The 27,992-nt window shown below is 44.6% G+C and overlaps 1 protein-coding gene across 13 annotated transcripts in view; it reads right to left on the bottom strand.

Annotated features, from left to right (window-relative positions):
• The window catches only part of afdna (afadin, adherens junction formation factor a), a 92,497-nt gene that overhangs the window by 55,235 nt on the left and 9,270 nt on the right, over nt 1–27,992 (bottom strand). For 8 of the 13 annotated variants that reach the window (XM_079345549.1, XM_079345559.1, XM_079345560.1 and 5 more), the window contains exons 2-6: nt 6,435–6,630; nt 6,192–6,304; nt 5,178–5,335; nt 4,783–4,943; nt 1,683–1,840 (exon numbers count right to left, since the gene is read on the bottom strand). In XM_079345549.1, coding sequence (XP_079201675.1) covers nt 1,683–1,840; nt 4,783–4,943; nt 5,178–5,335; nt 6,192–6,304; nt 6,435–6,630 — 786 coding nt within the window. The remainder of the gene's footprint in view (nt 1–1,682; nt 1,841–4,782; nt 4,944–5,177; nt 5,336–6,191; nt 6,305–6,434; nt 6,631–27,992) is intronic. The other 5 variants (XM_079345555.1, XM_079345551.1, XM_079345552.1 and 2 more) reach the window with 2 other exon arrangements.

The raw sequence follows: 27,992 nt of genomic DNA, 5'->3' as shown, positions 1-27,992 counted from the left end.
AATTTTCACTCATCATAATAAAAGGAAGTTTCTTCCCGTCTGCCGTGGAACAAGATTTGTGAGTTCGACACTTTGAGGTGAGTTTGGCCATTATATTTTAGGACAGTGGCTCGAGTAGGAAAAACGGGAAAGAGAGTTTGGAGTGACACGCAGGGAAGGAGCCTCCGGTGGGAACTGAACCCAGGCTGCCTACGTGGGAGGACTTAAAGCTGGTGCATGGTGCGCAACCTTACCGATAAGCCATCTGCGCCCAGATAGCTGTGCAGCTTTGACTTTTTAAAAACATGACTTGAGGTATAACTTTAGATTACAGGACCAACGAGACACGACGGCAGTATCCACAAGCTCAAACTTTAGCGATGTTCAGGTTTTGAACAGGAAGGAACCTGGTCCTCCCACTGATCCCTGAAACTCAGTGTCACTATCTCGTCACATCGTCACAGACCATAAACATAAGAACATCCTATTTCAGTGGAGAGGATGGTGAAAGATTCATTACTTATTGTTTGCTTACTGAAAACATCATATTTCCAGTTACCATCACACACACACCTCTTCTCAAATATTCATGACATTTTGATTGTTGAACTTCCTGTTTGTGATGTTGTCGTTACCCAGTATACAACGCGTTTCTTTTATTCCATAATGAGATTATCATGTCGTCGGGCTTCATCAATAATAATGTTTTGTTTTTTTTGGGGTTTTTTTACAAAATGTAACAGTTGTCCCGCATATTTTCATCCTGTTGGGTCTCATCTCAGCTGACGTCCCTCCCCCCCCTTCTGCACACAAACATGCTAGCAGCTGGTATACTGCTGCTTATTCCTCACGCTCACTAACCTAATGGACTTCCCCTGTGCTAAAGTCTCATCAGCAAATTGCTACTGACTATCAACTGTGTGTGTGTGTATGTGTGTGTGTATGTAGTCTCTAGAGAGCCCTCCACTGTATTGGCTGCTGGAGCAGGAGCCGTTTCATATGATTGGCCATCGACACAGAGTCCATCAGAGACGAACGATTGTGGGAGAGGCTGCGGAGAGGGCGGCCAAGTTCACCGTAACAGTCACAGACATGCACTAACATACACACGTTCAAAAACACACATATCCTGAACACACACACACACACACACACACACACACACACAGAGCATCCGCTGCTTCTCGGGCACTCAGTCAGAAAGCAATTGAATTGCAATCCTCCCAAAAGGTTTTAGTGCCAAGAAGCATTCTGTTTCTGCCAGTACAGTGAAGAGTCATTTTCATGTGTGTGTGTCTGTGTTTTATTGTCCACATGACCTTGGCTGTCCTCCTCGCAGCCTCTCAGAAGAATGATGGAGGTGTGTGATGATGAGATAAGAAGACAGACGTGTCGTGGAGGACAAAAAGCTTGTAGGCGTTAAGGAAGACGGCAGAAGCCAGAACAAACCGGAAAAATTAAATCCTGTTAAGAGTCAAATGATGCCGATTAAAGCATCGCAGTTTAATTTGAGTCTGATTAATGTGACTCAGCGTATGTTCGAGTGCGGCTGGAGGGGCTCATGAATCACCAGGCTTTACGAAGAACGTGTTCAACCTGGCTGATTCAGGAGGAGGGACGTGATTACAAGTGGAGCAGGAAGGTCTGGATGTTTGTGGAGTGTTAAGCTACCAGATTAGGTCTTAAAAGTCCAGGTTAGTTACCCGAGCGATGCAGTACTCTCTGGGGTTCTCCTTCTCCAGACCGTACTTCTCCAGCGCCTCCACCACGGCGAAGTCAGCCGTGTCTCTGGTGGACAGCAGGATGGTCTTATACGGGATGTTGGGCTTCAGACTGTCGGCGTATATCCGCAGAGTGCCCCCTGCAGGAAAACAACACAAAGCTCTTTTTTAAGTTTATTTATATAGCGCTGTTCACACAGTGCTTTACAGACATTAACACAGAAATACATTAGAAAGGAAAAAATGCAACAGAAATTAAGAAAACACATTAAAAGACAGAAGCATGTAAAAGTACTCGACAAGGTAACACCTTTTAAAAACTCAAAATTTGTTGGTGTGAAACAAAGTATATTTCTCATGGAAAACCTGAGTGAGTAATAAAGTTTGAAGGCCTGATTTAAAGGAGCGGAGTGTGGCAGCATGACCACAGGACCGTCTCCTCCCACCTTCAGGAACCTTAAAAACTCTCCTCTCCAACCACCAACACGCTCAAATCTCCTCCTCTTTCTTTCTTCTTCGTGGTGTTTTCATTGTTTTTGTTCTTTGTTAAGAATCTTTAATTACCCAGAAAAGCCAAATGCATCATTTTATTTTCATCACGTCGCCTGTTGAGTGCAACCAGCGGTCAAACACCGACAGACATGGAGCAGGAAGTACTTTAACTTCTCCCGTTCTTCTCGTCAGGAGTTTCTGGTTCTGTTTTGTTTACTTCAGTGTTCAGATGTATTTTGAGATTCCTCTGAGTGTTCTTGTATTTTTCTGTCGTGTTGCTTTAATCCCTCCGTGCGTCTTTTCTGTCATTTTTCCCAGATGTCAGTCTTTCCGTTTCTATTTGTTTTAACCATCGAGCGTGTTTGTGTAAAGCACTTTGTTATCTGGGTTAGCAAGGTGCTTTATGAACACAGCTCATCTGTGTCGGTTTCAGAAACACTCGTATCTGACGGGAATAAAGAATAGTAAATGCAGAATTCATGCATTTCTTTTCAGCTTCACCTTTAAATCACACCGTCACTTCTTCTTTCAGCTGACCCTCGTGACACCTTCCTCTTTTATGCAGCTGTCAAACTTCGTATTCAGCCAATTAACGTCCGTTTACGTCATGCTAATCCGTGTCACGAGTGCCACTGTGAGGACGGAGTCATGGTGAGGTGACGCACTGACTCCAATAAGCAGGAAATCCTGTTTTGTTCTTGTTTTTTTATTATAATATCCACATTTGGCAGCAGCATCGTCATTGTATCGAAGGTCACGACGATGGTAAAGTACAGTATTGATATTTTGCTTCCCCCAATAAATCATGAAAGAACTGAAACTTAAAATGCAGCTCTGTATAGATCTCAACATTTTCCTGCACAGGCATACTGATGTGAATTTGACCTTTTGGCTCATTGTGGTGGAAAAGTTCAGGTCAAAGTGAACTTGCTAAAAGTCGTATCTCAAGCTGTGTGAGGGACTAACTGTGCTCGGAGGATGAGTATAATTTAACAGAGCAACACGTGGCTGCACAACCGCCATGTGTCAACTAGAAAATGATCACCTACACCAATCCCACAAGGGAGTCTTTAGCGAAGCAAAACAGGATTTTCAGAAGCGTTACATGGAATGAGTTTGGTTAAAATAGCCGTCTCCCTCCTGGGAGAGAACGTCACCGTCTCACCACGACCCGTCCTGTCCCAGCGGGAGTGTTTGTTTGAGTGTGTGTGTGGACAGTGGTTAAAGCTGTTTTTAGAGGCGGTTCACTGGTCCATCTGTCTGTCTGTCTGTCTGGCAGAGCGATTAGGTAATGCCTGAGTCACTCTGTGAAACCAGCCTGCGTGTTTGTTTCACTCACTCAACGTGTCGTTCTGTGAGTGTAAACATGTCAGCGTGAGTCTTGGAAACATATGGCCTTTCTGTCGACAGCTGATGCGGATTCATAAGAGATGTGTGTTACTACCTTCTCGAAGTATTGGTTTTTAAATGTAGTCAAGACTTTTTGTACGGCAGTGATTTCAGCCACACGACACCTCCACCAGCCGTCTCTTCCCACCCCACCGTGCAGATTTCTCAGGCTCCGTCACGCGGGATAAAGAGCCGCAGTGAACCGGGATTTTTAAGGTCACTCTGCAAATTTTTCCTCGCAGGTTCACGCCGGCTTCTCTTTAAGCCTCACACTTGTTCCGAGGCCGGTCCAGCTCTGTGTGTGGCTGAGAGATTTGGGTCACTCATTCGATGTGAAAGGTGAGTCTCTGCATGAAGTCCCGTTCACTCTGGGAGCAGGTTTTTTTCTTTTTTTTTTTTTTTTGTTCTCAGCCTTGAACTGCATCTCATTTCATACAGGAACATATTTGCCCTCAAATCAACTTGCACATTTCTGCAGAGATGTACAGCTGGACTGTTGTTTGCTTTTATGAGGATGCTAAATGTATGCAGCGATTGGTGTCTAAGACTAATCTCCAAAAGGGGTCAATAAAGTTCATCATATCTCATCTTTTTTTTTTTTTTTTTTAACTTCTTTGCTAATTAAATGTGTGAACCTACTGAGCAATAAATCTTTCAAGGACTCATCAAGGTCTTGATTGTTCTCTAGAATGGGAGTTGTTGTTTGAGATGTACATCTTTCTTTCTGCATGATCAGTTCTTGGACTCGTGCCTTACTAAGTCATGTAGCGGCAATACCGCCAGATTAAGGTTTATCGATTGGGAGGGCCAGGTGCACCAACGTCACCGTGGTAGAACGAACGCAGCACAGCAGGAAAGTCTTTCAGCCGCAAGCTTTCTGTGGCAGAAACGCCAAAGTTATTTTTCCTCTGCTTCTCTCACGAGAACGGAGCACCGAGCTGAACAACACGCTTCTGGAGGACCCGGTGCTGCAGACGATGGAGACGACCGTGCAGCTCACGTTAGCTCTGCAGACTCCACACAAACAGCCGAGCTTTGAAAGGCTTTCCCAAGTGACGGCTAGTAACTGTAACTCGTTAATTATTTTGAGTTAGCAACAATAGCCGTTGAGCTTCAGTGATTTTTCCTGTACTTGATGAGCTGTTTATACCCTTTGATGTGTTTTGCAGGTTAGGGTTAAGATGAAGTTGACTTTACGTACCCGAGTCTGGCCTCCCATCGCTGCTCATGAACTCCTGCATCCGTTTCTCCAGTTTCTGCTGGCGTCTCCTCTTCATCACCACCTCTGGGTTGGAGATTGTCCGTGTGAAGCTGGTCTCAGGCATGTCCTTGTACACCTCGGCTGCGAGACGACTGTTTTCACTTCAAATAAATAAAAAATAAAAAAAAGAGAATGATAAATGACCGGGAGAAGACAAAACACGTGAAAAACAATCATAATAAAAAGAAGACAGATGAAGGCGCAGAAAGTTCAAAGTTGAAATCACTGTTCTCTCCTCTTCTAGGCACCAAAAAAACAAAGATCCTCTCCAAGGACTGAGAGGATGTATGGGCTGGACAGTAAGATGGATGACTGTGAGCGTGTGTTTGTGTTACCCGTCCTCTCGGGGGAGCGCCTGCTCATCTCCGTCAGGGATCCGGGCGAACTCCTTCTCCCTCTTCTTTTCCTTCTTCTTCTCCTTCTTGGACAAAGTCCGCTTGAAGTTTTGGATCACTCCGTCCTTCTCCTTCTCCGGGCCATTACTCTGACTCTTCTGGGAGAAAAGGGAAAAAGAGTGAACGGGGCCCTTTGTACGGAGGTCCTCCTCACTTTCTGCTAGTGTGTGATGAGAACCTTATTTTTCAGTGGGACCGTCAGTGTGTAAAGATCTCCATCTCATAGTCGTCGTGTTTTACAACAAAGAACAGATTTTGAATTAAAATAAGCAATATGGTTGAACTATGTGCAATGGCTATTTAAAGCAACACCACGGAGGGATTCAGCTTGCTGTGTTTTGGCGCCCACCAATGGCATCTGAGTGCAACTGCACCGTTCAGAAATTAAAAAAAAAAAAATGGGTGGTGTTTTATTTATCGGACAGGAAAAATATAACAGAGTTTTATACATCCTATAAATTAGATTTAATCTTAGCATAAGCAAAGTTAGGGACGTCACATCTTCAGGACAAAGTGTTTAAAAGTGCGGTCAGCAAAGAAGCTAAATTAAATATCTCTGCTGTGGTCAGGAGTCGTCTCTCAAACCGGAAGGTCGAGGGTTTCGATCCCAAGCTCCTGCAAGCAACATGTCCGATGTGTCCTTGAGCAATACACTTAACCCCGACAGAAAATGGCAGAACGGTGGACCGGCTTTTTAATGCTGCGCCACAAAAACAACGATGTGGGGCGAAACACTCACCAGACAAGATCAGCTGAAGTTAGTGACAACAAAGCTTTTCTTTTTCCTGCCGACAGTCTATTGTGTCTGTCTTCTACAATGAGCTCTTTTCTAACTTAGCTCTGTTTTCTTCCACAGCTGATGGATGGATGATTGATGAGTCAGCTAATTAGCGACTGTTTATTAGTCAAACACGCTGAGAGGGAAAAAGAAAAAAAACAGACTGAGCCGCTGACCTTGGGAAGGACGTCGTTCTCATTCTTCAGGACAAAGCGTCCTTCTCTGTCGTCTTTGTTCCAGTTCAGCTGCACAACGAGAGGCTTCTCGTCCAGGTCCAGCTGACGCTCTTCTAAGACACACACACACACACACACACATAAACAGCAGTTCATGGGACAGTCGGCTGTGTGGAAGCCGTCGTTTTTGTAACATCTAAAGAATGCGTTAACTTGAGTCTTTTTTTAAATCATCAAACTCACCGCCGCTCACATGGACTTCATACAGGGAGTACTTTGGCGAGGAGAGCATCCTCATGTCTGGTCTGAACTTCTCTGCTAACGTCTCGATGACGTCCTGTGTTGTCGCCGTGCTGGACACTCTGATGCACTTGGTGGCAAAGTTGCCGGCGACCCGGTCCTGGAAGTAGAACCGCATCACGCCATGGAACTCCAAGTCCTGTTTGAGAGACACAGAGTTCATCAATCCGTTTATTATGAAATCATTTCATATAATAAGAGACCGGATGTCCGCTGAATTTAATGGTGTGCGTCATTTATAAACGTCCAATCACAACATGCAACTGTTAATATAAATGGCTTTAAAAGAAGCCGTTCCTTTTTCATGTTAAATCAAACCAGGAACCAAATGACTCACAATCACTTCCAGGTCACATCTGGTACATTCTGCCGACAGGTAACGATTGTAAAAAAGTGTTTCAAATCTTCTAAATTTGTTTTTATAAAATGTGAGTGTGTTTGCTTTTGTAGTTTTGTTTTATACGATGACAAAATGTTTTTCGAAATGTAAATATGTCTCCGATTTTGTACAAGTGATTTACACTATTTTGTTTTGCACTTCCCAGCCACCGTATTTACAGCACTAGTGTATTTGTAAATACTCATCAATTCCCATGACTCCTCCTTTATCCATTATTTAAGATGAAAACTGAAAGCAGAGGCGGGGAGTGAGTTGCCTGTTCAGCAGCCTCGACCGTCACGATAAAGAGGAAACAGCAGGCTCAAAGCGAGTCAGTGAGCCGGTCGTGTGAAAACACAAAAGAAGTATTTCCAGTGAACTGTCTGATTAACTTCAACCTCAGCTGGTTATCAGGTTTAACTTGGGTCTGAAAGCTGCTTCTGTTTTCATTTTGCTCATAACGTGAACCGAATGAGTCGGCTCTTTCCAGGAAACCTCCTCTTATCCCGACTGATCTAATGACGTGTAACCATTCCTGTTTGTTTTGGCTTTTCCAGCTCATCTGCTCTCATCTAAAGGAAACATCTCTTTAGATTGCACACACACACACACTGCTAATGCTGGATATGAAAGCAGCCACAGGCTACTAGACACCCAGCAGCATCTCTTGTGTGGAGGAACAAATTTATTACCGACATATTGACATTTCTCCTCTGCACAGTGGACCATCTGAAACACACACATACACCCTGATATTATTGTACATAAAGTGCTGACACAGCAGTGTGTGTGTGTGTGTGTGTGTGTGTGTGTGTGTGTGTGTGTGTGTGTGTTGGGAATGGCCTCATGTTTCATTTTCAGTGCCATTAAAAATGTCTTAGGAAGCCTCAGATCTCTGCGGGAGCTTGTAGACGTTAGCCGTCGACGGTGTGCACGGGGCTTCAAGTATCAAAGTGAGCAGAGGACAGAATCTCCCTGTGGGAGCTGTGGAGTGTGTGCACAACACACAGACCAGTTTGGGGTTGAGAGAGTGGTAAACATGTAAGAGACCTCTGACTGCGTTATCCAGGTAAATCAATCAGGCTGTGAGTAAATTGAATTTGGACACTTTAACACGATTCATTGACTTTTTCTTCACATCTTATAAACATACTGAATGTTTCCAATATAAAGTAATATTTCTGGTTTTGTTCCAAAGATAGAGGCCGAGCAATGGGTGCTATAGCAACGAGACGTTTAAAGGGGAAAAAAAAAAATCACATTATTTTCTCCTCAGATTTTTAATAGATTCATAACTTCCAAACTTGTTTTTTTTTTTTCAGTCACTCCCTGCTAAAGCCTAGTTCACACGGCAGGATAATTGCGCCGATTTTAGCCCAGATTCTCCCCTTCCGATAATCTTAAGCACGCCCCGATCATCATAAAATAATCTTATAAGATCATCCTGCCGTGTGTGGTGTGTTCAGACCGCTCTCGTCTGGTCGGAAGAACGTCGGGACCGCTCCGATCTCAAATCGGGGATATTCAACATGTTGGATTGTTTAGGCCCGATCTCTCATCATGTGTGGTGTCCCCCGAGGGGAAAACGAGCATGAGCCTGTTGAATGTGACGCGTAGCCAATCAGAAAGCGAGGTGACGTAGTAGCGAAAATACCGGGAGCAAAACAACTACTCACCTCCATGTCAACATGTAGCAAGTACAGCTCATGCTCCCGTAGTCTCCGCTCCTTTGACCGACGCCTCTTTTTAAAACGTTTTTAACACGTTTTTTGTTTTTCAGTTAAAAACACAGTAAAACGATCCCTATTACATCCTCTTCGTCCGTTTGTTGACTCTGGAAACACGTTTAATCTCGAGAGGTTTTGCGAGATTTCCCGTCTGATCGGGGGACGTTCGCGAGTGAAATCGGTTCGTGTGTGGTGTGTTGATGTTGCCGTGTGGCCGCACACCACACACTGTACGACCAGAACTGTAAAACCTCAGATTATTTATCGCCATGTGTGTGGTCTCTACAGTTTGGGAAATCTGCCGACAATTTTAAAATCCTGCCGTGTGAACCGGCCTTAAGTCCTAATGCTAACTCTTTAACACAGCAGTATACCAAATAGAGCAGCAAGACGTTCAGCCAGTCTCACAATGACTGGAGGAGATCCTGAAGTATGGACTAATTCAGAAACGGACTTCGAATCATGAATCTCAAATTGAAAATGGATTCTTGATATTCTTGAATGTCAAGACACACAAATATGCTCTACACTTCCAGCTCCAACAAAAAAAGGGATTTATCAGCGTAAAAACACCAAACATGAGGCTTGAAAAGACGAGACTAATGCCTACTTCCTGTCGTCAGCCTGTTATCCGTCCCCTGCAGACATTTAAACTAACTGTTGGTTCTGCAGGGGGTTTCCTAAAAATGAAATGAAAACGCTGTTATCTATTGAACCCTTTTCAAGATGAAAGAAGAAGAGGACGTTGTTTTAAAAATGGGAAAAACCCTGAATAAGATTTTGCACGGTGTTGGTCTCTCCCTCAGGGTCAGGACGCCAAATGAGCGGATTGGAATGAGTTATTTAAGAGCGTTCAAGTGAGGTAGACAACTGGATCAACAACTTTTCATATAGTGACAGATCGAGTGTGTGTGTGCATGTGTGTGTGTGTGAGCAGCAGCAGATTAATTCAGCACTTTTTTGAAGTCCGTTCATCTCTCACACATTCACACAGATAAGAGACGATTGAGGAAGTGTGAGGGCAGACCGGGTTCTAAAACTTAGACCGACCGCGGCGGGACGAGAAAAAAGGAAGAGGTTGCTGATACTACTTTCTTTTAAATTTTCGGTATGACAGCTCTCTCTTTCTCTGCATCCATCTCACCCACCAACCCCCCCAATTTTCTCCTTGATAGAGAAACAGTCAGGCAGAGTGGGAACACTGCGCATAGTTTCGATAGGGAAGGGTGGAGCCGGCAATGTGTGTGAGAGAGAGAGAGAGAGAGAGAGAGAGCGAGAGAGAGAGAGAGCGAGAGAGAGAGAGCGAGAGAGCGAGAGAGAGAGAGTTGTGATTTACTGCTGGAATGTGGGTCATTGAGGGTTGCTGTTGTCAAGCTTGCGTAACCGTTGGTAACAGTTACTGTGGAGACAGTAGTCCTCTTTGGGTTCAAACAAAGCCGAGCAAAGAGAGCCAGCAGTGGATAATTAACACACTGGCCAGTACAACCACACTCGCCTCTTTTTGAACACATGTAGTTCAAGTCCATCGCGACAATCATGCACTCCCCCTTAACTCCAGGAAATGGCTCAGTCCTGCAGGGCCACGCCTCCCCACAGGCCCACATGCTCCAGTCTCCTCTCACATATTGACAAACCTTTGCCAGCTCAGGAAACTCCTTTCTTCAAAACACGTCCTGAAAAAGTCTCATATTATAGCGTCTAGGCCGAAGTCCAGCACTCATCCATCATGCACCCTGGGCAAAGGTCCAGACCTACACTCCAGTACCTTCCACGTCTTTATTCCAGTCATAAAACTACAAACCGCTTTACTGAAGGACGGACTCAAGAACAGCTCCTCAAACCTTCAGGAAACACTACAGAAGTGTAGCCCCGCCCACTACGGCCCACTTGAAAGCTCTGTAACTCCTTTTGACCATCTTCTTCACAATGAATCTCTACTCGCTCTTTTGATTTCCTGGTGAGCACACAAAGGCTGCACGGGGTGAATCACGGGATGGAAGGTGTTAAATGGAGAGGAAACTTAATAGATCAACGATTAACTGAGACGACCTCCAGCCTGAGGACCGAGCGCATTAGACTTAAAGCCAAATGACTGTAAAGGGTGCGACCTGTATGTACAACAATTTACTGAATACTCATTACATGGCGGCCTGGGGCTTTAGATAAACAAAATGCAAAAGGAAATGAGATAAAAGACAAAGGAGGAAACAAGGGGCAAATTAATTTGAACTTGGAGGACGCTACAATCTGACCTCGGGCAGCATGTTTAGCTGCTTCCATAATTAAAGCGTATTTGTGCAGATCAGCTAAAGTCTCCAAAACTGTCGGGGGCAAAACAAGAACAAACCGTTGGCTTCATCCTCCATGCAGCTTTCACTCTAATAATCCCTCACATCTTTTGTGTTTTGCAAACGGCACACAGGCAGGGAAGGAAATGCTAATGCAGCAATAAAGTCAGCAAACGACAAAGCGGGATAAGACCTGCTACACGCCGTCTGTCACCTATTTCCAGCGGAGCCGAGGCGCAGAGGTATCAGCCGGGGTTTTAAGGGAAGGCTTTGATGTTGAGCTACTTCTGTCACAGTTTAAAGACGGGGGAGCAACATGTTGTGTACGAGCAACCCGAGCAATTAACGAAAGGTTTGGATGAACTATGTGAGCGCTGGAACGCTGACTGCTCTTATCTTTCTTGCACCTCCCTGAGCAAGGCAGAGGTTTCAAGCAACACGCACACACACACACACACACACACACACACACACACACTGGAGGAAAAGGTAAGCTATGTGAGTGATACCTGGGACTAAACATGGGAGCCAGGCAGCACTATTTATGACACAAATGCAAGTAGGGCAGCTCAGCAGATAGACGTTATCAGTAAGATTGCGGTGGGAAACTTCCCACTGAGGAAGAAAGTGTGTGTGTGTGTGTTTCTTTAAGTCTGTGTGGCGACTACTGATTAATGTTGTTTCCTTAACAGGAGAGTTTTCATCAGAAGCTGAGAAACAGAGGATTACTGAATGTTCATATCTGCGAGATGTGGCGTCACAGAAATCTCATGTTTCAGTAATGTTTGAAGCACTTCTCTACGTGCGGCCTGAGAGCGTCGGACTGGTTAATTTTTCATATGAACATCGGCACTTAGCAGATCTGTAAAAACAACAATGGGACCAAAACAGCACAACACACTCAAGAGTCCTGACTCGCAAAACTCGACCAGTCTCTCGCGGTCAAACACGACTTCAGAGTAAACAAACATGGCTGACAGGACAGAAGATGTGAGCACTTTGAGACGGCATGAAGATGGACTGTAAATGTATTTGCAGCCGCCTTTGCTCTGCTTTCTTCTTTCCATCGGGTATATTAAAATGTGTTCATGAAGTCAGGGCGGCCATGACGATCACATCATTCTCCTCAGACCTCACAGGACAAAAAGATCATCTTAAGATCCATTTAAAAAGCAGAAACCTCGCCAGTAGTGACGGACTGTCAGAAGGGGGGAATCTGGCCCAAAATCAGCCCGACGATGACGAGTGTACCCGGCTAAAGGAAAGCAGAAGAAGTCGGTGGAGCTGCGAGTGTGAATTTTCCAACCGCAACTTGACCCAGACTTTTTCCTGCCAGTCCTCTAGAAAAACGCATGCATGAAGTCAGGGTGAGGTTTGAACAGAGCCGGGTCCTGCGTCCCCATTTAATACAACACACACTGACTCCTGCTGAAGTGAGACAGTGCAGCTCGAGATAACCCCGAGACATCACAGACGCTCTCTGACTGACACCTCCGAGTCAAAAGGTCTCCAGAGGAGAGGTCGAAAAGTCACGTCTCTGTTCTTATGAGAAAGTGACTTCACTTCACTTTCAGGCTGTAAAACAACACATCCCACCTGCTGCCTGTCTCTCATATGCGTGTGTGTGTGTGTGTGTGTGTGTGTGTGTGTGTGTGTGTGTGTGTGTGTGTGTGTGTGTGTGTGTGTGTGTGTGTGTGTGTGTGTGTGTGTGTGTGTGTGTGTGTGTGCGCGCTTGTGTAAATCAAGGATTAAACTCTAAGCCGACTGTAGTTTTCCTGCCTGTAAAGCAGAAAAGTCTTTTCAGGATGGATTGGATTGAAGGTGTGGTTCCAAACCAACCAGGTCCATATTTGTGTTGATTCAATCTGAAGGGGATCATCTAGTTTGAATATTAACTCTCACACTCTCACCTCTCTCTGCGTTGTCACGGTGACACAGGAAGGAAGTGGAAACGGCATGTAACCCTCCCATTGACGAGCTGTCACATAAATCACTTTGGTGATAATGTGAGTCCGTCCTTCTTCTCGTCCAGACAGAGAAATAATAGAAAGTTTAAGGTACACCAACAGAACCCTGTTTACTCCGCTCCATTAAACTTTTACCTACATTTTATATATATATATATATATATATAAAATAAAATAATTTAATAACATTCACACCACAGGTCATCTGTCAGATGTCATCTTAAGTGAATGTCCCCGGTAAAACAAATAATCCTGTCTGAACTCTTTAAAACCCTTCCTAAGCCCGCCCCTTTCTGCTCTCTATCCAATAGCGATTGAGAAGAGAAGAACTTAAGTGAACTTTATTCGTCTCCGTTACTCATAAGTCCTATTCAGACGTCTGTTCTTCCCAGGTGGGACATTTAAGTCCCTGTGGGCTTTCGCCTTCAGGAGGTAGTAAGCGAGGCGTTACGCGGCTGAGAGGGGATTGGCAGTGCCAGCGTTCACAGACTGGGACACTAATAATATGCTGGTGCAGAATCATTGTGAATGTGTAAGGGCTGATCACACAGACTCTTGGCCACTCCAAACAGGTCTGAGAGCATCTGTGGAGCAGGACAGCTCCTCCAAACAGGCACCCAAAGAAAGACACTTGGAAAGAAATGGATTTGAGTAAGCGTAGAGTTCTGGCTGTCATTCTGCATCTTAAGTTAAAAAGGTTTTTACTTACATGCGTGCCCAAAAAAAACGTTAGATAAAGCGTCATGCAGCAGAGAAGATCAGAAAAACACACGTAGCTGAGGGATGATTGAAAAATCAAAACTCAATTAGCCAGTCATGTATAGCTTTAAGGAGGCAACAGGAAGGACTTCACTCCCATATCCGGGCTACGGGCCAAGTGACGGACAACATCCTGTGTCATTAGACAAACATCACCTCAATTTAATATTTCATTTCCTCCTTATTCTCATAACATTTGGATTACGACTGCGTGCTCGCAGCTTTGTGAAGCTACACTGCCGCACATGATGAGATGACGCTAAATGGCACCAGGCTAAACGGAAGCAGCATCACCGTTTTCTGTCTGTACTGTAACAAAGGGCGTCAGGATCTTTTAATGAAGAATCCATTTATTATGATAAATAACCACAGCATGAACAGTCGCTAACAGATGTCACTATTTAAAAAATACATTTTATCCAGGTATCTACACTAATTAAAATACAGGAGGAAGTGGGGATCCAGACATGCCAAGAGAAATATCAACAACCACTGGAATGTGGCTGCACAAAAAGGGAAATATTTATGCAAGCTTGGGAAGTAAAGAGAAGGCAGATAAAAGCTGCGAGAGGAGGGGAACGAGGCTCAGAACATGATACCGCCTCTCTTAACGTTGGTCTTCATTTTTCTTTATCGGGAGCCTCGTAGGAATGTCGTGAAAAGTGAAGGAGGTTCGAGTAGTTCTGTCGTCACAAAGTCGATATAAAAACGCTGCGGTGGAAGTTTGCAGCTGAAAAACATGAGACGAAACACTTCATCGACGTTCGCTCTTTTTTTTTAAAAACCTAAATGAGAGACAGTCGCTCATCTGTGCTGGCTGACGCCTTCATTAAACGTGATCTGATGCACTTCATGAGGCTTTCACTCCATCACCTTCACAGTTATCCGTCACCATCTATCGCAGCACTCTCCATCATGGCTCACTCGCTCTTGTATCTTTCACCCACATCTCCTTTTCACTCTCCTTCTTCTTTTAAGTATCAGCAGCCAGCCAGCCTCCCAAACACACACACACACGTCCTGAGTGTATTTATGTGTGTGCGAGAGGTGGGTAGGGGGTTATCAGGTGTTTAGGAAACGAAGCAGAGCTCCATTCCTGAGCACTTCACCCTCTCCGTCAGCCTCCGGTGAGACGCAGCTGTGCTACGACGCGGCACATCTGCGCGCCTCACTGAACTCTCAGGTTTTGTTTCGTGCACTGGCTCGTGACTTCAGTGACTCAACTCATCTTAACTAAGTCAACAAGTTGGTCACACGACTAGTTTTTTTTTTTTTTTCAAACTGGATTCTCTGTGCAGGACTTAAATTGGACTGAATTAGGATTAGCAGAGGGTCTTTTCTTGCTTCAGTGAGCACTGAGCGCTTTCTGCAGGCATCAAACTCGCTAAAATAAAAAACAACCTGATTATTGGCATGAGCTGGAAATGCAAAATGAACAGAATATTTCCTGTTACACGGTCAAGGTTCAATGGCTCTTGGATAAAAAAAGATTAATTTTTGTAAACTTGTTCTGGTCACGTTTTCTTTTCTTTATTTTCCAGGCGAGGGAATTACAAAAGTAAAGTTAATTGATGTGTTTTATGAGGCATTGTACAACCCCCAGCTTGGCTTACTTTAAAGCTAGTTATTATGATTAATACACAAAGCCACAGACCTTCTTTTTCCCACCATTCACCGCCAAAATGAGTTTGTTTACCAACACAGAGATTTCCCCTTGCACTTCCACTGCAGCCTCGTGGTTAATTTAAGACCAACAATGGCAAACCATGAAAAAGGTGAAAGCCTCGTTTCCATGGAGACACTCAAATACTTGAATTTGGATGTTCCCTTTTTGGCACTTGGGAGAAAATTTTAAAGAGAAAAGGAGGAGAGGAGCTTTTCAGGATGATGGCGAGAATAGATTCCAGCTGCTGTGCGTCATCTTCATCACACACACACACACACACCAGAACATGAGCCTAATAAAATGAACCGAGTTCCTGAGACAATATTGTTGCAGCCCCACCTGCAGTATCATGGGGGGATCCCTCCCTAAGCCCCTGCCTAAGGGTCAGCTGGAGCGAGGTTTTAGTGAGGAGGAAACTCATCCCACCTCAGATCCCAGCAGAGAGCTTTCAAAGACATCAGACACACCGACCGAGTGAGACACAGAGAGGAGGAGGAGGAGGAGGAGGAGGAGGAGGAGGAGGAGGAGGAGGAGAGGGGTGCAGACAAAGAATCCCATCATGAAGCATGAGGAAGGAGAATTGCTTTCTTCTTTCTTTAAATAGCCAAAGGATGCAGCCACGCTCACAGCTCTGTAGCTCCAATATCGAATGTCTTCGTGCTACTCGTGGTTAAAGATGCATCATCAGAAACACAAGTCCACCTCCTCTCTGACTCTTTTTTTAGACAAAAAAAAAAAAAAAAAGTAATAGGAAACTGTGGTGAGTCTTTCTACAGGTCTGAAAAAAAAAAAGCTGATGAAGCTGATAAGGTCAGTTTTAACACCTTTGGTTGTAATTCAGCAACTACAATTGTGAAAATAATTAAAGCAACATTTCATTGAATGTACTAAACATGTGACATGTGAAAAAAGAAGAAATGTTACCAACAAACTCTCCATCAATCTCGTGTCCAATGTGGCTCAAATTTAATGCATTAACCTTTTTATTGTACGCAGAAGGATGATTTATCAGACGGCTCCACTTCCTGTTTTTTAAGCGGTGTGGTGTTAAAACATGCAACGATGCATGTCGCTCAATAGCTGATCATCCCTGTCATATCGTGCACGAGTCTGTGTATTCAACACAGTGAGTAAAACACCGGGATAAGAAAGCAGTGGCAGTAAACAGATAGGTTATGATCTCAAGGGAAATTCAAGAAAAAAATAGAACAAATCAAATTTTAGTTCCTGCTCATGTTTTTCAGGCTGATTCACGAAGCATCAACATAAAGCAGGTCACAGATAAACAGCAGAGTTCACGCTGCTCCTAGTGTGGGAGACAGATTCTTTCCATCACGCAGCAAACGGCCGGATCGCTCTTTTCAGGTATTTTATCAGGGCAACAGATGGAGGAAGCCTTGAGCTGCTGTTGATTTATTGCTGACCTTTTCGACCGTCTACAGGGAGACTTGTAGTCAGAGTGAAACCAGCCACGCCCAGTCGACATGAAATCCTGAGCTAAACTTAAAGAATTCAAAACTTTAAATGCACTTCCACAAACGTGACCTGCGCTGTAATTATATCTTAAAGCAACGCTTAAAAAAAAGATGACGTTATCAATCTGCAATGAGTGCTTCTCTGAATTTCCTGCAGAGCAGCCACAACCTGAAGCAGAACACAAAGACGCAGCAGCAGCAGCAGGAGGAGGAGGAGGAGGACCGTTGTCCTGAATGAATGAAAAGACTAACCGCACACATCTCCTGTGTGGCAGCAAAGAAAAGCCTCTTTGTTTCAGGTGAGTTTCTGCTTCGGTATCGAGCGGGCCCAGCCCCCCGTCCAACCCCAACCAGCTCCTCGCCCCGTCATCCTGCCTGAGTGAGGCATTGTGGGAAGGCCGGGCATAAATCGTCTGGATCCAGCGGTGACGCCTGTCCACAAATCAGACCCCTGCTCGCTGCCTCGACGCCTCCACGAGCAACCCACAGGGATCAAGGCTGGCAGATAACGGCACAGCCACAGGGAGAAAATCACTGTCACAGTGTGTGTGTGTGTGTGTGTGTGTGTGTGTGTGTGTGTAGGTGTGTGTGTGGGAGGTAATTGCCCACAACAAGGCCGTTAAAGGCTGATGAGTTTGTGTCCAGCAGTCATCCGTGTACACACACTCCATACAGCTCAGAGGACAGGTGATGTATCGCATACATGGCTGTCAACAAGTGTGTGTGTGTGTGTGTGTGTGTGTGTGTGTGTGTGTGTGTGTGTGTGTGTGTGTGTGTGTGTGTGTGTGTCTCGCTCTCGGTTGGTCTTCTTGTCAAATATCTGCACACAGCTTTTGTCTCGTCCGTTACCTTCTCCCCTCTTTTCATTTTCTGTCTTGAGGAAGCCAAACTGCTTCCAACACCTCCGATTTCAACGTCTAAATCTTACTCTGCACCGTATTATAAAGATTCTGGTGTGACCCCTTTGAATCGATTCAACATGATTAATCTTTACATCCCGAGTAATCTTCACACTTAAATTGACCGATCTTCTTCCTTGTTTCCTGTTCTGCTTGCTGACTCCACAAAGTCTCCAAATTATTCATGTTTACACGTAAACGAGCAAATCTTGACTTGCTGTTTTGTCTGCTTGAAGATTTTTTTCTCAGAGTTCTAATTAAAATGTAAACATTGGGAGTTTCAGCTGCAGATGGAAGCAGAATTCAAACCTCTTCTCTGCATCTCTGGGGCCTCAAACACAGAGCTGATGGGAAGTGGCCTATCTGTATTTGAAGTATGAGTGGACGACCACACACACACACACACACAAACTCTGTTAATAAGTAGAGGCCCGGGCTGCTGACCAACACAGAGCAGCAATTGTTCTGCAGTGAACATGACTGTTTCAGCTCGGACACAAAAACAACACTGCATAGCTGGAATAGCTCGAGGCTAACGTGCAGCAACACAGAACGTGGAGTGCAGCTCAGGTTAAGGTGACAGACGTTTAATGATGCATTGACTCTGCTCTCATAGGAGAGGTCATTCCATCGTGGGAAAAACCGAGTGTGTGCACGGAAAAGTTATCAGAAAAGTGTGTGTGCAACATGAGCAGGCGTTTTCAAATAAAAGTGGCATCGTGTGTTACTGAGTAATAAACGTCCTTTGTTACAGTGACGGAAGCTTTGCAGGCTCAGCATGTACATGTATATATATATATATATATATATATATGTATATATACATACTGTACATACACATACATCTGTACTTTGTAAAATTCTGTAGTTTCAAACTTTTCCCCAGGCAGAAAATGAAAAGAGAAATAGATCAAGAAAAGTGGAGAAATCAGTCTCAAATGACTCTGCAATCGATACAATCCTTAAGCAACGTAGAGATGAGATAAACTTTATTTCCAGTGATGAGAAGTTAGCCTTGAGCCACAGGGAGCTACATGCAGCTTCAACCCAACAAAAATAATGACAAAATAAATAAAAAAAACAATAAGGCCTCAAAGCGCTCTCCGCTGTGAGGAGCGAAATGTGAACATCCAGCTCAGGAGAATATCCGGAGCAGTCCTCCTGAAATGATCGAGACATTTTCAGGAGTGCAGATGTGAAACGTGCTGACTGAGGTTAATCAGCTGCTACAAACTTAAGAGAGAGCGAGTGCACATCGCCCACTAGCTTATTTATCTTACGGGAGATCAGGAAGTATAGCTGGGCTAACGTAAATATACCTGGGCAGCCAACCCGTGGGAAACACTTTCATAGATAATCCCCGCCTTGTGGGTCGACTTTTTTTTGAGGTTGGAAAATCTGGAATTTCAGAAGAATCACATCCGCGCTCCATCCGACAAAAATAAGAACGTTCATCACTGCACAGCCCCCGTGGTGAAAGTAAAATAATGTTGGTGCTCAGACTGAACCCGAGTGATTTAGACGCACATAATTCAGCCTCTATCATAACAAGGAGGTTTCGTTTGCAACAACCAGGCTTTGAAAACAGGGAGATGTCTCACTGAAATAGGCTCCACCCTGTCACACAGCCAGGAAGAAAAAGAGACTGAGCTTTTCCTTCGGACTGGTCAGGTTTGGATAGCTAAACTAAATCATGACCAGCACATGTTTGCATCAGCCGCTGAGAAGTCATATCAGTCCGACTGCAGTGGAGCCTGAGTGACAGACTAAACTGCGTAATGAGAGGAGGCGTTCACTTCTGCTCCATTTACTGATATTTTCGCCCTCATTCTCATTCACTATAACAAAAAAAAAAAAAGAGAGAGAGGCAGACAAGAGAGAATAGAGACTTGAGAAAAAGGCCGGAAAGGTCACACATGTTTCTGGGCGTGTTTGTGTGTATCCCTCTGTGTGCATGTACAAGACAGATCAATACCAGTCTGCAGTGGTTTACAGTGGGGGCTGGTTAAACACCGCACCTTGTGATCAGGGCTATGGAGTTACACACACACACACACACACACACACACAAACATGAGTGCACACATTCGAGTGTGAGCACAAGTGTGACCTTAGCGGGCGTTTTTGAAGGTCCCAACGTGCAGAGAATAAAGAAGAAGCCTTAAGAATGCAGAGCGTGCACACATGCATGCACACAGAGGGAAAAAAACACTTGGGATGAGGCGCTGAATTATGCAGGTCCGCCCACATCTCTCCCTTTTTCTCTCTCTCGCTCTCTCTTAGCCTTGGAGTGACTTTGGAGCACAACATGAGGAGGGGGGGGGGAATAATGACAAACTACAGGACTGACCGACCAGTCAAACAGTAACCAGATGGTGAACTGAGTCAGGATGTCTGCAGGTCCACAAGAAGTCCTAATACGCCCCTTTTTTGATTACCTGCTGTATACCCAAGGCCTCTGCAGTAATTAACTGCTGTGCAACGTCGCCTTTGTAGCCATATTCACGCAGGAACGCCATTCTCCGGGGGTCCTATTAACATTTTTAATAAGCACCGAGGTCGCCTGTGGGTCTAATCCGGTGTGAATCTGCCATGTCAGTAATCTGCAAAGCAACAATTCTGCAGCAAATTAGCTCCGATTTAGAGGTCATGGGATAACATTAGTCCCACGCGGCGCAGTCCAACGGGCTTTTTCTGGTTTTGATGCTTTTTTTTTTGTTGAGAATGATTACGGCTGCAGTGACAGTTTTTAATGACAGCTTCGAGGCACGATGGGAACACATTCTGGTGAATCATTTAGCTCCTCAGCAGGAAGACTGACGTGTGGAGAGGCTGCAATCTCTAATCTGCAATAAAACGGAATAATTTGATATCGACCAATCAGTCTGAAGGGAAGTGTAAACTTGGTCACTAGATCAGCAGCTCTTCACCACACCGTGAGATTCTTTAAAGAAGCTGATGTTTGCTCAGCATTCATTGAGTCTATTAGAGGAGACTTTCGAACTTTAAAGTAAAACAACAGATTCAAAGTCTACTTATGAGTTAGTTCTCACTTCAGGATCTCCTCCAGTCACCTGTCTAAGATATCTGAGGCCATATCGCCAAGCCCAAGACAACATGTATCTATCTAGTGTCAAACAGATCATATCATCAGCCTCACTTTCAAAACATTTTTATTTATTAAATTTTTTTTAAAAGTCAAAAAACTCGACGTCCAAATTCGGAGACATTTATTCACGCTCGCTGCCTCTTCCACACAACAACAACAACAGCTGACACTCCTGTTGAAAGCATCCACCTCAGGAACCCAACACCGACAAGCTACTGACCATTGCCGTGGCAACCACTTTACAGCAGGGTGTCATATTGCCACGGCGCTGGAATGCGGGCCATACCAAGCTCTCCGGTGTCAGGCGGACAAACTTGGAAAGTTTGTGCTGCAGCAGAATAAATTCATCGTAAGCCCGGGTTCGTTTAGTTCAAGCTTTCAGAATCATTCATACGAAGCTTCCTGATGATGAAGAGCGGGGAAGAAAGACTCTCAGGTCCAGGCATGAATCCTCACACACACACACACACACACACACACACACACACACACACACACACACACACACACACTGGAAAACATTTCAAATATCTTCTCCTGACAGATCCATCTGATCGTCCTCTGTCTCGTGCTCTCCTCCTTCTCGCCGACTCAAATCGGAAAACTCTGATGAATAAATGTGAACAACGATATCAGGGACCAAGCAACTACTTTTTTTTTTTAGGTTCCAAAATAATTCCTCCATTCTTCACACAATCTGTAATAGAAGACTCTCCTTAAATCCCCGCTGGGCTCGAACACGAGTTGACTGGCAGGAGTATTATTAGAGAGCTTTTTCTCTGTAGGACACAACAAGACAGGAGCAGCAAAGTAACAAAGACACAAGCAACACACAAACCTCAACAATTCACCTGTACAATAGTGCCATTTAACTTCATGTCCTACAGCACATTTATTCTCAATGTGCTGGTAATTACTCAAGAGAATAAAACACGTTTCGTCTCGTCTACAATTCGCTTGTTGACTTTGTCCCAAATTCTGTAACTCTGAGAAACTAACCGAACAATAATTCAAACTAATTAAACTAACAAAGACATTTCTGCTAAAGATAATCAAAGATAATCATCCATGTGGATTAATCAACATTTCAGCCCCCGGCCTCGTTGTTTGTGTGGGCGGTAGTTACGACGCCACACTTTTAAAACACGATACGTTTTAGACTAAAAGTCTAAGTGTAAGGTTGGACTGAGTGATTATTGTGTCTAGTTCAATGTTTGAAAAGACTTTGATCGTCACTCTTAAGCTCTTTTAAAAGCATTGTTAAGCTCCATAAAGCCATCCACCCCTCTACCATCAAACTCCTTTCTGGCCGTGCGTGGTTCTACGACAGTTTTATGTAACCTTGGTAGGTAGTTAACAGGTTTGGTTTCAAGAAACTTGCAAATGGTAAAAAAAAAATAAAAAATAAAAATCAAAAGTTAGTAGTCTTAAAATTCTCCTTTTCTCAATCTATAGCAAACTTCTAACAGACCTTTAAAAATACATGGCGTCTTGAAAGTTGCAGATATCCGCTTCATATGCATCATATCCAGATATGATGCAACTGATGCCACAAGTATCCAAATGAGCACATGACATCATGTGGCCCTAAAAAACAGCAGTTTTGAGCAGGAAACGTCTGAGCTGAGTTTCCACGTGTGCAGGATTTACTTCAGCAGGACGTTGCAGAAAACGCTTGCATACTTTCCACTGGTTGGTTAAATTGCCTGGTATCACTGACAGCATTATGTGGTGAAAACACTGATGGAGAAGTTTTGCTGCATTTGCATCGGGCGCAGCCTCCTTAGACAAACAGCTGACCAGGAATAGTCGCTGTGGCTTCCTCCTCTCCCATCGACAAAAACACACGTAACAGAGACCTGCCCGACTCAAAGCACGTCCAAATGCAAAACACCAACTTAGCAAACGGTTACATTTTTCTGTCTTTTTTTCCCCTGAGACAGATGTACAACTAAACCCGGACCTTCAAATACACACACACACACACACACACACACACACAAGCCTGTGCCTGCGTCAGCAATGTCAGCCCCAGTCACACATCACCACTGTCCCGCTGCACCGCTGTGTATGTGTGTGAGTGTGAAATGTGTGTGTGCTGAAGCGAGTCTTATGAAACAGGGTGGACAGCTAAGATCAACAAATATGAGCGGGTGGGTGGGGCGCTGTGTGTATGGAAGTCCCAAGCACACTGAGGTCACCCACTCACTATTATTGTTTTTTGTGATTCTGCGCCAGGTCGTGTCAGGCGGGTGGGGCTGAGCTGTGGGGGGGCGAGGATGGGCTCCAGGAGGGGGATTCCAAACACCAGCTGATGAAGGAGGAGTGGAGGCAGCACAAACGAGAGCCTCTTTGAATCATTTGGCATCTTCAGCTTGCGGCACCTGCAGCAATCTCAAAAATACAGTCAGGACCGAGTTCTGCTTCGGAACAGTCGATGTTTGTTTCAGACATCTGGTCGTCGTCCTCATCTGTTGCTATTGTCTTGCCTTGGAAATTGGGAATAATATGAGCTGCATTTCATGTAGTTCCAAGGATTTATGGAGAAGCCTGGCCCACACTGAAACATTTTTTCAGAGTCTCTTTTCTCTTCAGAAGAGTCCAATGAAATCCCTCTGCACGTCTGCCCTCATTAGTTTGTTACGCTGATCCTTTTCACAGGCCGACGACGCCAAACCAGCAAACATTTCAACACACAAACCCAGCTCCAAAAAAATGTTGTGGTCTCTGTCTTAACAGTTGTGCAATGTCACTTGTGTTTTGTACGCAATGGCTTTTTTTTTTTTTAAGCTGGTGATTTAGTTCAACCAATCAAAAAGTATCGCACCCGAGGGCAGCTTCTCCGGCCAGATATTACAATGAAAACCCAAATATAAGACTATAATTCATTACTATTTCCATCCTATCCGTTTAGGAGACACTGTCCGGAGAAAATGTTGAGCGTTATTTCAAATACAAACTGCATTTCTGATCTTACAGCTATTGCAACATTTCCACCAATCCAGTGCCTATCGGTTAGTTCTGTCGGCTCACGGCGAAGAGGTTCCAGGTCCATATCTCCGTCTGACAGCGGCCCCTCTGCGTGCAGTTTGTATGTTCTCCCCGTACATGTGTGGGTTCCCACAGTCCAAAGACACGCTCGTCAGGTTCATCGGTGAGTGTGGCTGGTTTTCCGTCTATGATTGACTGGTGGACAGTCTGGGCTGGGTTTTCTTCAGTCTACTCTGAACCGTTTGTTTGAAGAAGCTCCTGCTATTTCATTTGGCGGTACGTGGACTTTTAATGGCGAGCAATGAAAAAGTCGTGTTGACATTTTCAAGCCTTGCTTCATGGAGTTTCCTTGTGTGACTGTCACAAGGCCTCACTGACAATACAGAAGGTTGAAAGTCTTTGAATAACATTTACAGACAAATAAAAGAGCCAAGAAATGAACAATAAAGTTGTTTTGATTGGCTCACTTCTTTTATTACCACCCAAATGTAATATTTTGGTCTCAGCCCTGCTGCCACCTCCCTCTGACCGCAAAGAAACCGCCAACATGTGGCAAACAAAGGTTTTCCTTCCAGTCACTACACAGACGGTCCCCTCCTTGTTTTCCCTCCTTGCGGGCCACGAATTAGACATTGATCTGCAGCAAAGCACCATGGGAGCTGGTAGCAAACGGTGCTAAACACTCAGTCATTGGTCCCTGATTGCTGTCTGATCCTGTGAGGTCACCAGGGGGGTTACTTCTTGTGTGATTGGCCCGTGGGGAGGCAAGTGGGCTTTGATGCTAAGGTGAGAGAGCGAATCAGCAGCCTGACAGGAGGACGCAGACCAATGGCTGCCAGAGGAGAGAGAGAGGGAAAAAAAAAAGGGGCGAGGCGGGTTAGGAGGTGAGCCGGGGCCTCTGAGGGATTAACACAGTCTGACAGGCTGGCTGGGACAAACACACACACACACACACACACACACACACACATAAACACACATGCAGCTTTTAGTGCGGGCTGCTCTGCTGAGCACACACAATACACTGCTTGTTTTAGAACAAGAGGAAAGAGAGAAAAGAGAGATAAGAGAGAGGCCAAATCACAGCGAAGGAATGTGTGCAGAGAGCAGTAAGAGAGGCAGATTATGAACCACAGGTGCTTCCCAACTCATGTGAAACTCCCGCTGTGGCTCTAATGCGAATTCCATGACTCCTCCATGACTTTTCCTGATTGTCCTTCGTCTCTGGAAGGCCTGGACTCTATCCAGGTTTTAAGTAAAAGCTGTCTGCTGCAAAAAAAATTTAAAACTGGCTGCAAAACCCAACCCAAAAAAAAAAAAGTTATTCCAGCACAAAATTCCCCAATTTCCACAGAGCCTCTATCTTATTACCTGACCTTCTCTGTCTGGAATTCTCCACTCCAAACTCCATTTGCATTCCAGGAATTCCAGGACTCAGAGGGGACCATGAAATCTATGACATATTACCTACTTGGATCCTCACATCCCACACACACTCTCTTACAGAGAGCCTGCTGATGTGTTATTCTGGACTGCTTAGGGTGGCTCCTTTACGGAGCGCTTTACATTTATTGATCAGATCCCGGCGGCCAATCTCGGAAAATTAACAGCCTCCGAAGTCGAGCGAGGCCTCTGCTGGGATGGCGGCGTTTGATTTACGGCTTAAAGAACCTCTAAATTAAAGCAGGAATCAATTACCTGATTCATCTGCTACCTAAACAAATGTGTAAATAAACCGGTGGGATACGACGGCACATTGTTTACACCGGGGAAAACTCCTCATTAAATATTTAAGACAATCACTTTAAGATCACATCCTTTGTATCACGCAGTATTCAGCTGTTTCATAATCTCTAATCATACAGTATGAAATCTGCACTTTATTTAACTTGCAACTAAAATCCCTGATTCACATTTGTATTCTCTCGGAGCAACACAAGAGGGGGACTCATTTATTTAGATTTGTATAGAATGACTAAATTAAATTAAATATCTGCTGTAGTGACAGACAGCCCTACCAGGCACCACATCCGACCTACATTCAACTTCTACGGACACGTCTCACTCCCCTCGACGGGAGGATGAAGTGGACTTCCTAACATGCTGAAGAAGAAGAAGAAAAAACAGTGGTGATAAATATCCCGGCTGTCCGGTGTGACCCTCATCCTTCTTTTTAACAGGCAGCAGCCAATCGAGCGAGGCCAGCTGCATTAATTACAGCGAGCAATGGGCCTGAACAAAGACTGGATGCTGAGCTAAAAAGGTTACACTTCACAGCACTAACATTCAACAGATGGAAAAAAATCTATTTTATGTCAAACTGCAAAAAAAAAAAAAAAAAAAAAAGCAGAAACACCACTGTTTTTTTTTTTCCAAAAGCTGAACCCAACACGACAGAGCAGCAAGGTCAACTCATTCCTGATTGTCAGAGGTAGGTCATAACTCTGCTGGACAGGCCTATAAGTCCCGATCCTTTGCCCTGTTTCGTAATGAACCACACACACGCGCGCTCAAACTGTCTGTTCGGCCATAAAATGTGACGTACAGCTCATTTAAAGCTTCGACTGGTTGGGCTGTTAGGCAGCCACTTAAAAGGCAAAAGATAAGAGCAGGAGGGAAGGACACAGGTGGGACACATGAAGGGGACCAAATCATCTCAGACCCCCACGGTGTTGGGAGGAGGCCAGACGCTGCACAAAGGAGGTTTCACGAGGCAGAGCATCCAGTTGCTTACTCGTTCAAATACATCATAATGGTGGCTGAAATGACAAAACCTAAAAAGACAAGTGACCAGTAACCTGCTAACAGAGGAGTAACGAATGTGTAAAGAGGGGAAAGTGTGGGTGAAACTGGTGCATCTGTTGTTCTTCAACCACTCCGTGTTTACATTCAGGAGTGCTGATAAAGCTGCTATTTACCTCTTCCGAAGCCTTTGCATATTTTGCATACGGTGAGTTATTAATGCACCTTTTACAACAACATTTTTCATATTCTCTTCCCCCGAGAACAAACCGGAAATATTGTAGAGTTGAAAAAAAAAATAAACACGGAAGGTCAGGAGTAATACTCTGACCTGTCCAAGATGAAGATCTGTGTGAGTGAGGGACAAACACCTTCTCAACATGAAAAAGGCCCGATTTAAACTAATGTTCAGCATGTATGCTAATGCACCTATGCTCCCCAGTTTCCCTGCTAACATGCTAATACCCAAATACCTCGATCTTAAAAACGTGCAGCTAAAACCTATCCCTCGATGTTGGATGAAGAGCAGCTATATAGAACAGTTAATGTCACTGAAAATTAGTGAAGAAAAAAAAAGGTAGCCACAATATGCCAAGTTAGCTAGTTCCCATCCTTCCCCCTTACATTGATGGTTTGTTTTGTTTGTCAAAACGCGCTTTATAAAATGAGTGTATTATCATTAATAACAGGTTCTATCTTTGTGTTGAAGTCTAAAAGCTGTAGCAGCTAGCAACAAGCTAACGTCAGGCTGAGCGGACCAACGAAAGCTGCACTGGTCCTTATATAAATCCAGACAGGTGCAGAAATGTATACTTAAATGTTCATTCATTACAGAGGGTTAAAAAAAGGCTTCATTCAGACGAAGCCTGGGCGTTAATTAGATTTGTGATCCGAAAATAAAAGTACAACTCGGGTCTGAGCTTAAGTGGGATCCGGTACTGATGCCTAGAGAATTATCACATCTAAGAACTGAAACACCTTGATGAAGGTGACACACTCGACCCACCCACCTTTTTACTCAGAGTGCTGCAAAATATGAGCAAGCGCTGAATGCTGCTGCTCACTTCAAGTCCCGAGCTGCGTCACACGTAGAAAACACAACTATCATCACCTGTGCAAGATAATCACACTTCTTTTACAAGGCCTGTCAACCACAGTGTGTTTGAGAGAAAAGGGGGGGCGGGGGGGTTCTCTTTAGCAGAGCTCCTGTGGTCCGTGCTCATCACAACCACAGCGTTACCATGGTGACACAGCCAGCTAGCAGCCAAATGACATGATCAGCCTGAGACAGAGAGAGGAAGGGAGGGTACGGCATGATGCACACAGAGGGACAATGCAAACAGAGACAAATGTGTGTGCGTGTGTGTGTGTGTGTGACCTCATGGTATTGTAGTTGAGGCTGAGGCCAGCAGATTTGTTAAACAGGCCTTCACTCTGCTGCTGCCAAACATGCTGCTACTATCGCCAGCTGCTGCTGGAAACAGGTACGCACTCCAGAC

Source organism: Symphodus melops (assembly GCF_947650265.1).
Source record: "Symphodus melops genome assembly, chromosome: 1".
Classification (NCBI taxonomy): domain Eukaryota; kingdom Metazoa; phylum Chordata; class Actinopteri; order Labriformes; family Labridae; genus Symphodus; species Symphodus melops.
This window is presented reverse-complemented; position numbering and strand designations above follow the sequence as displayed.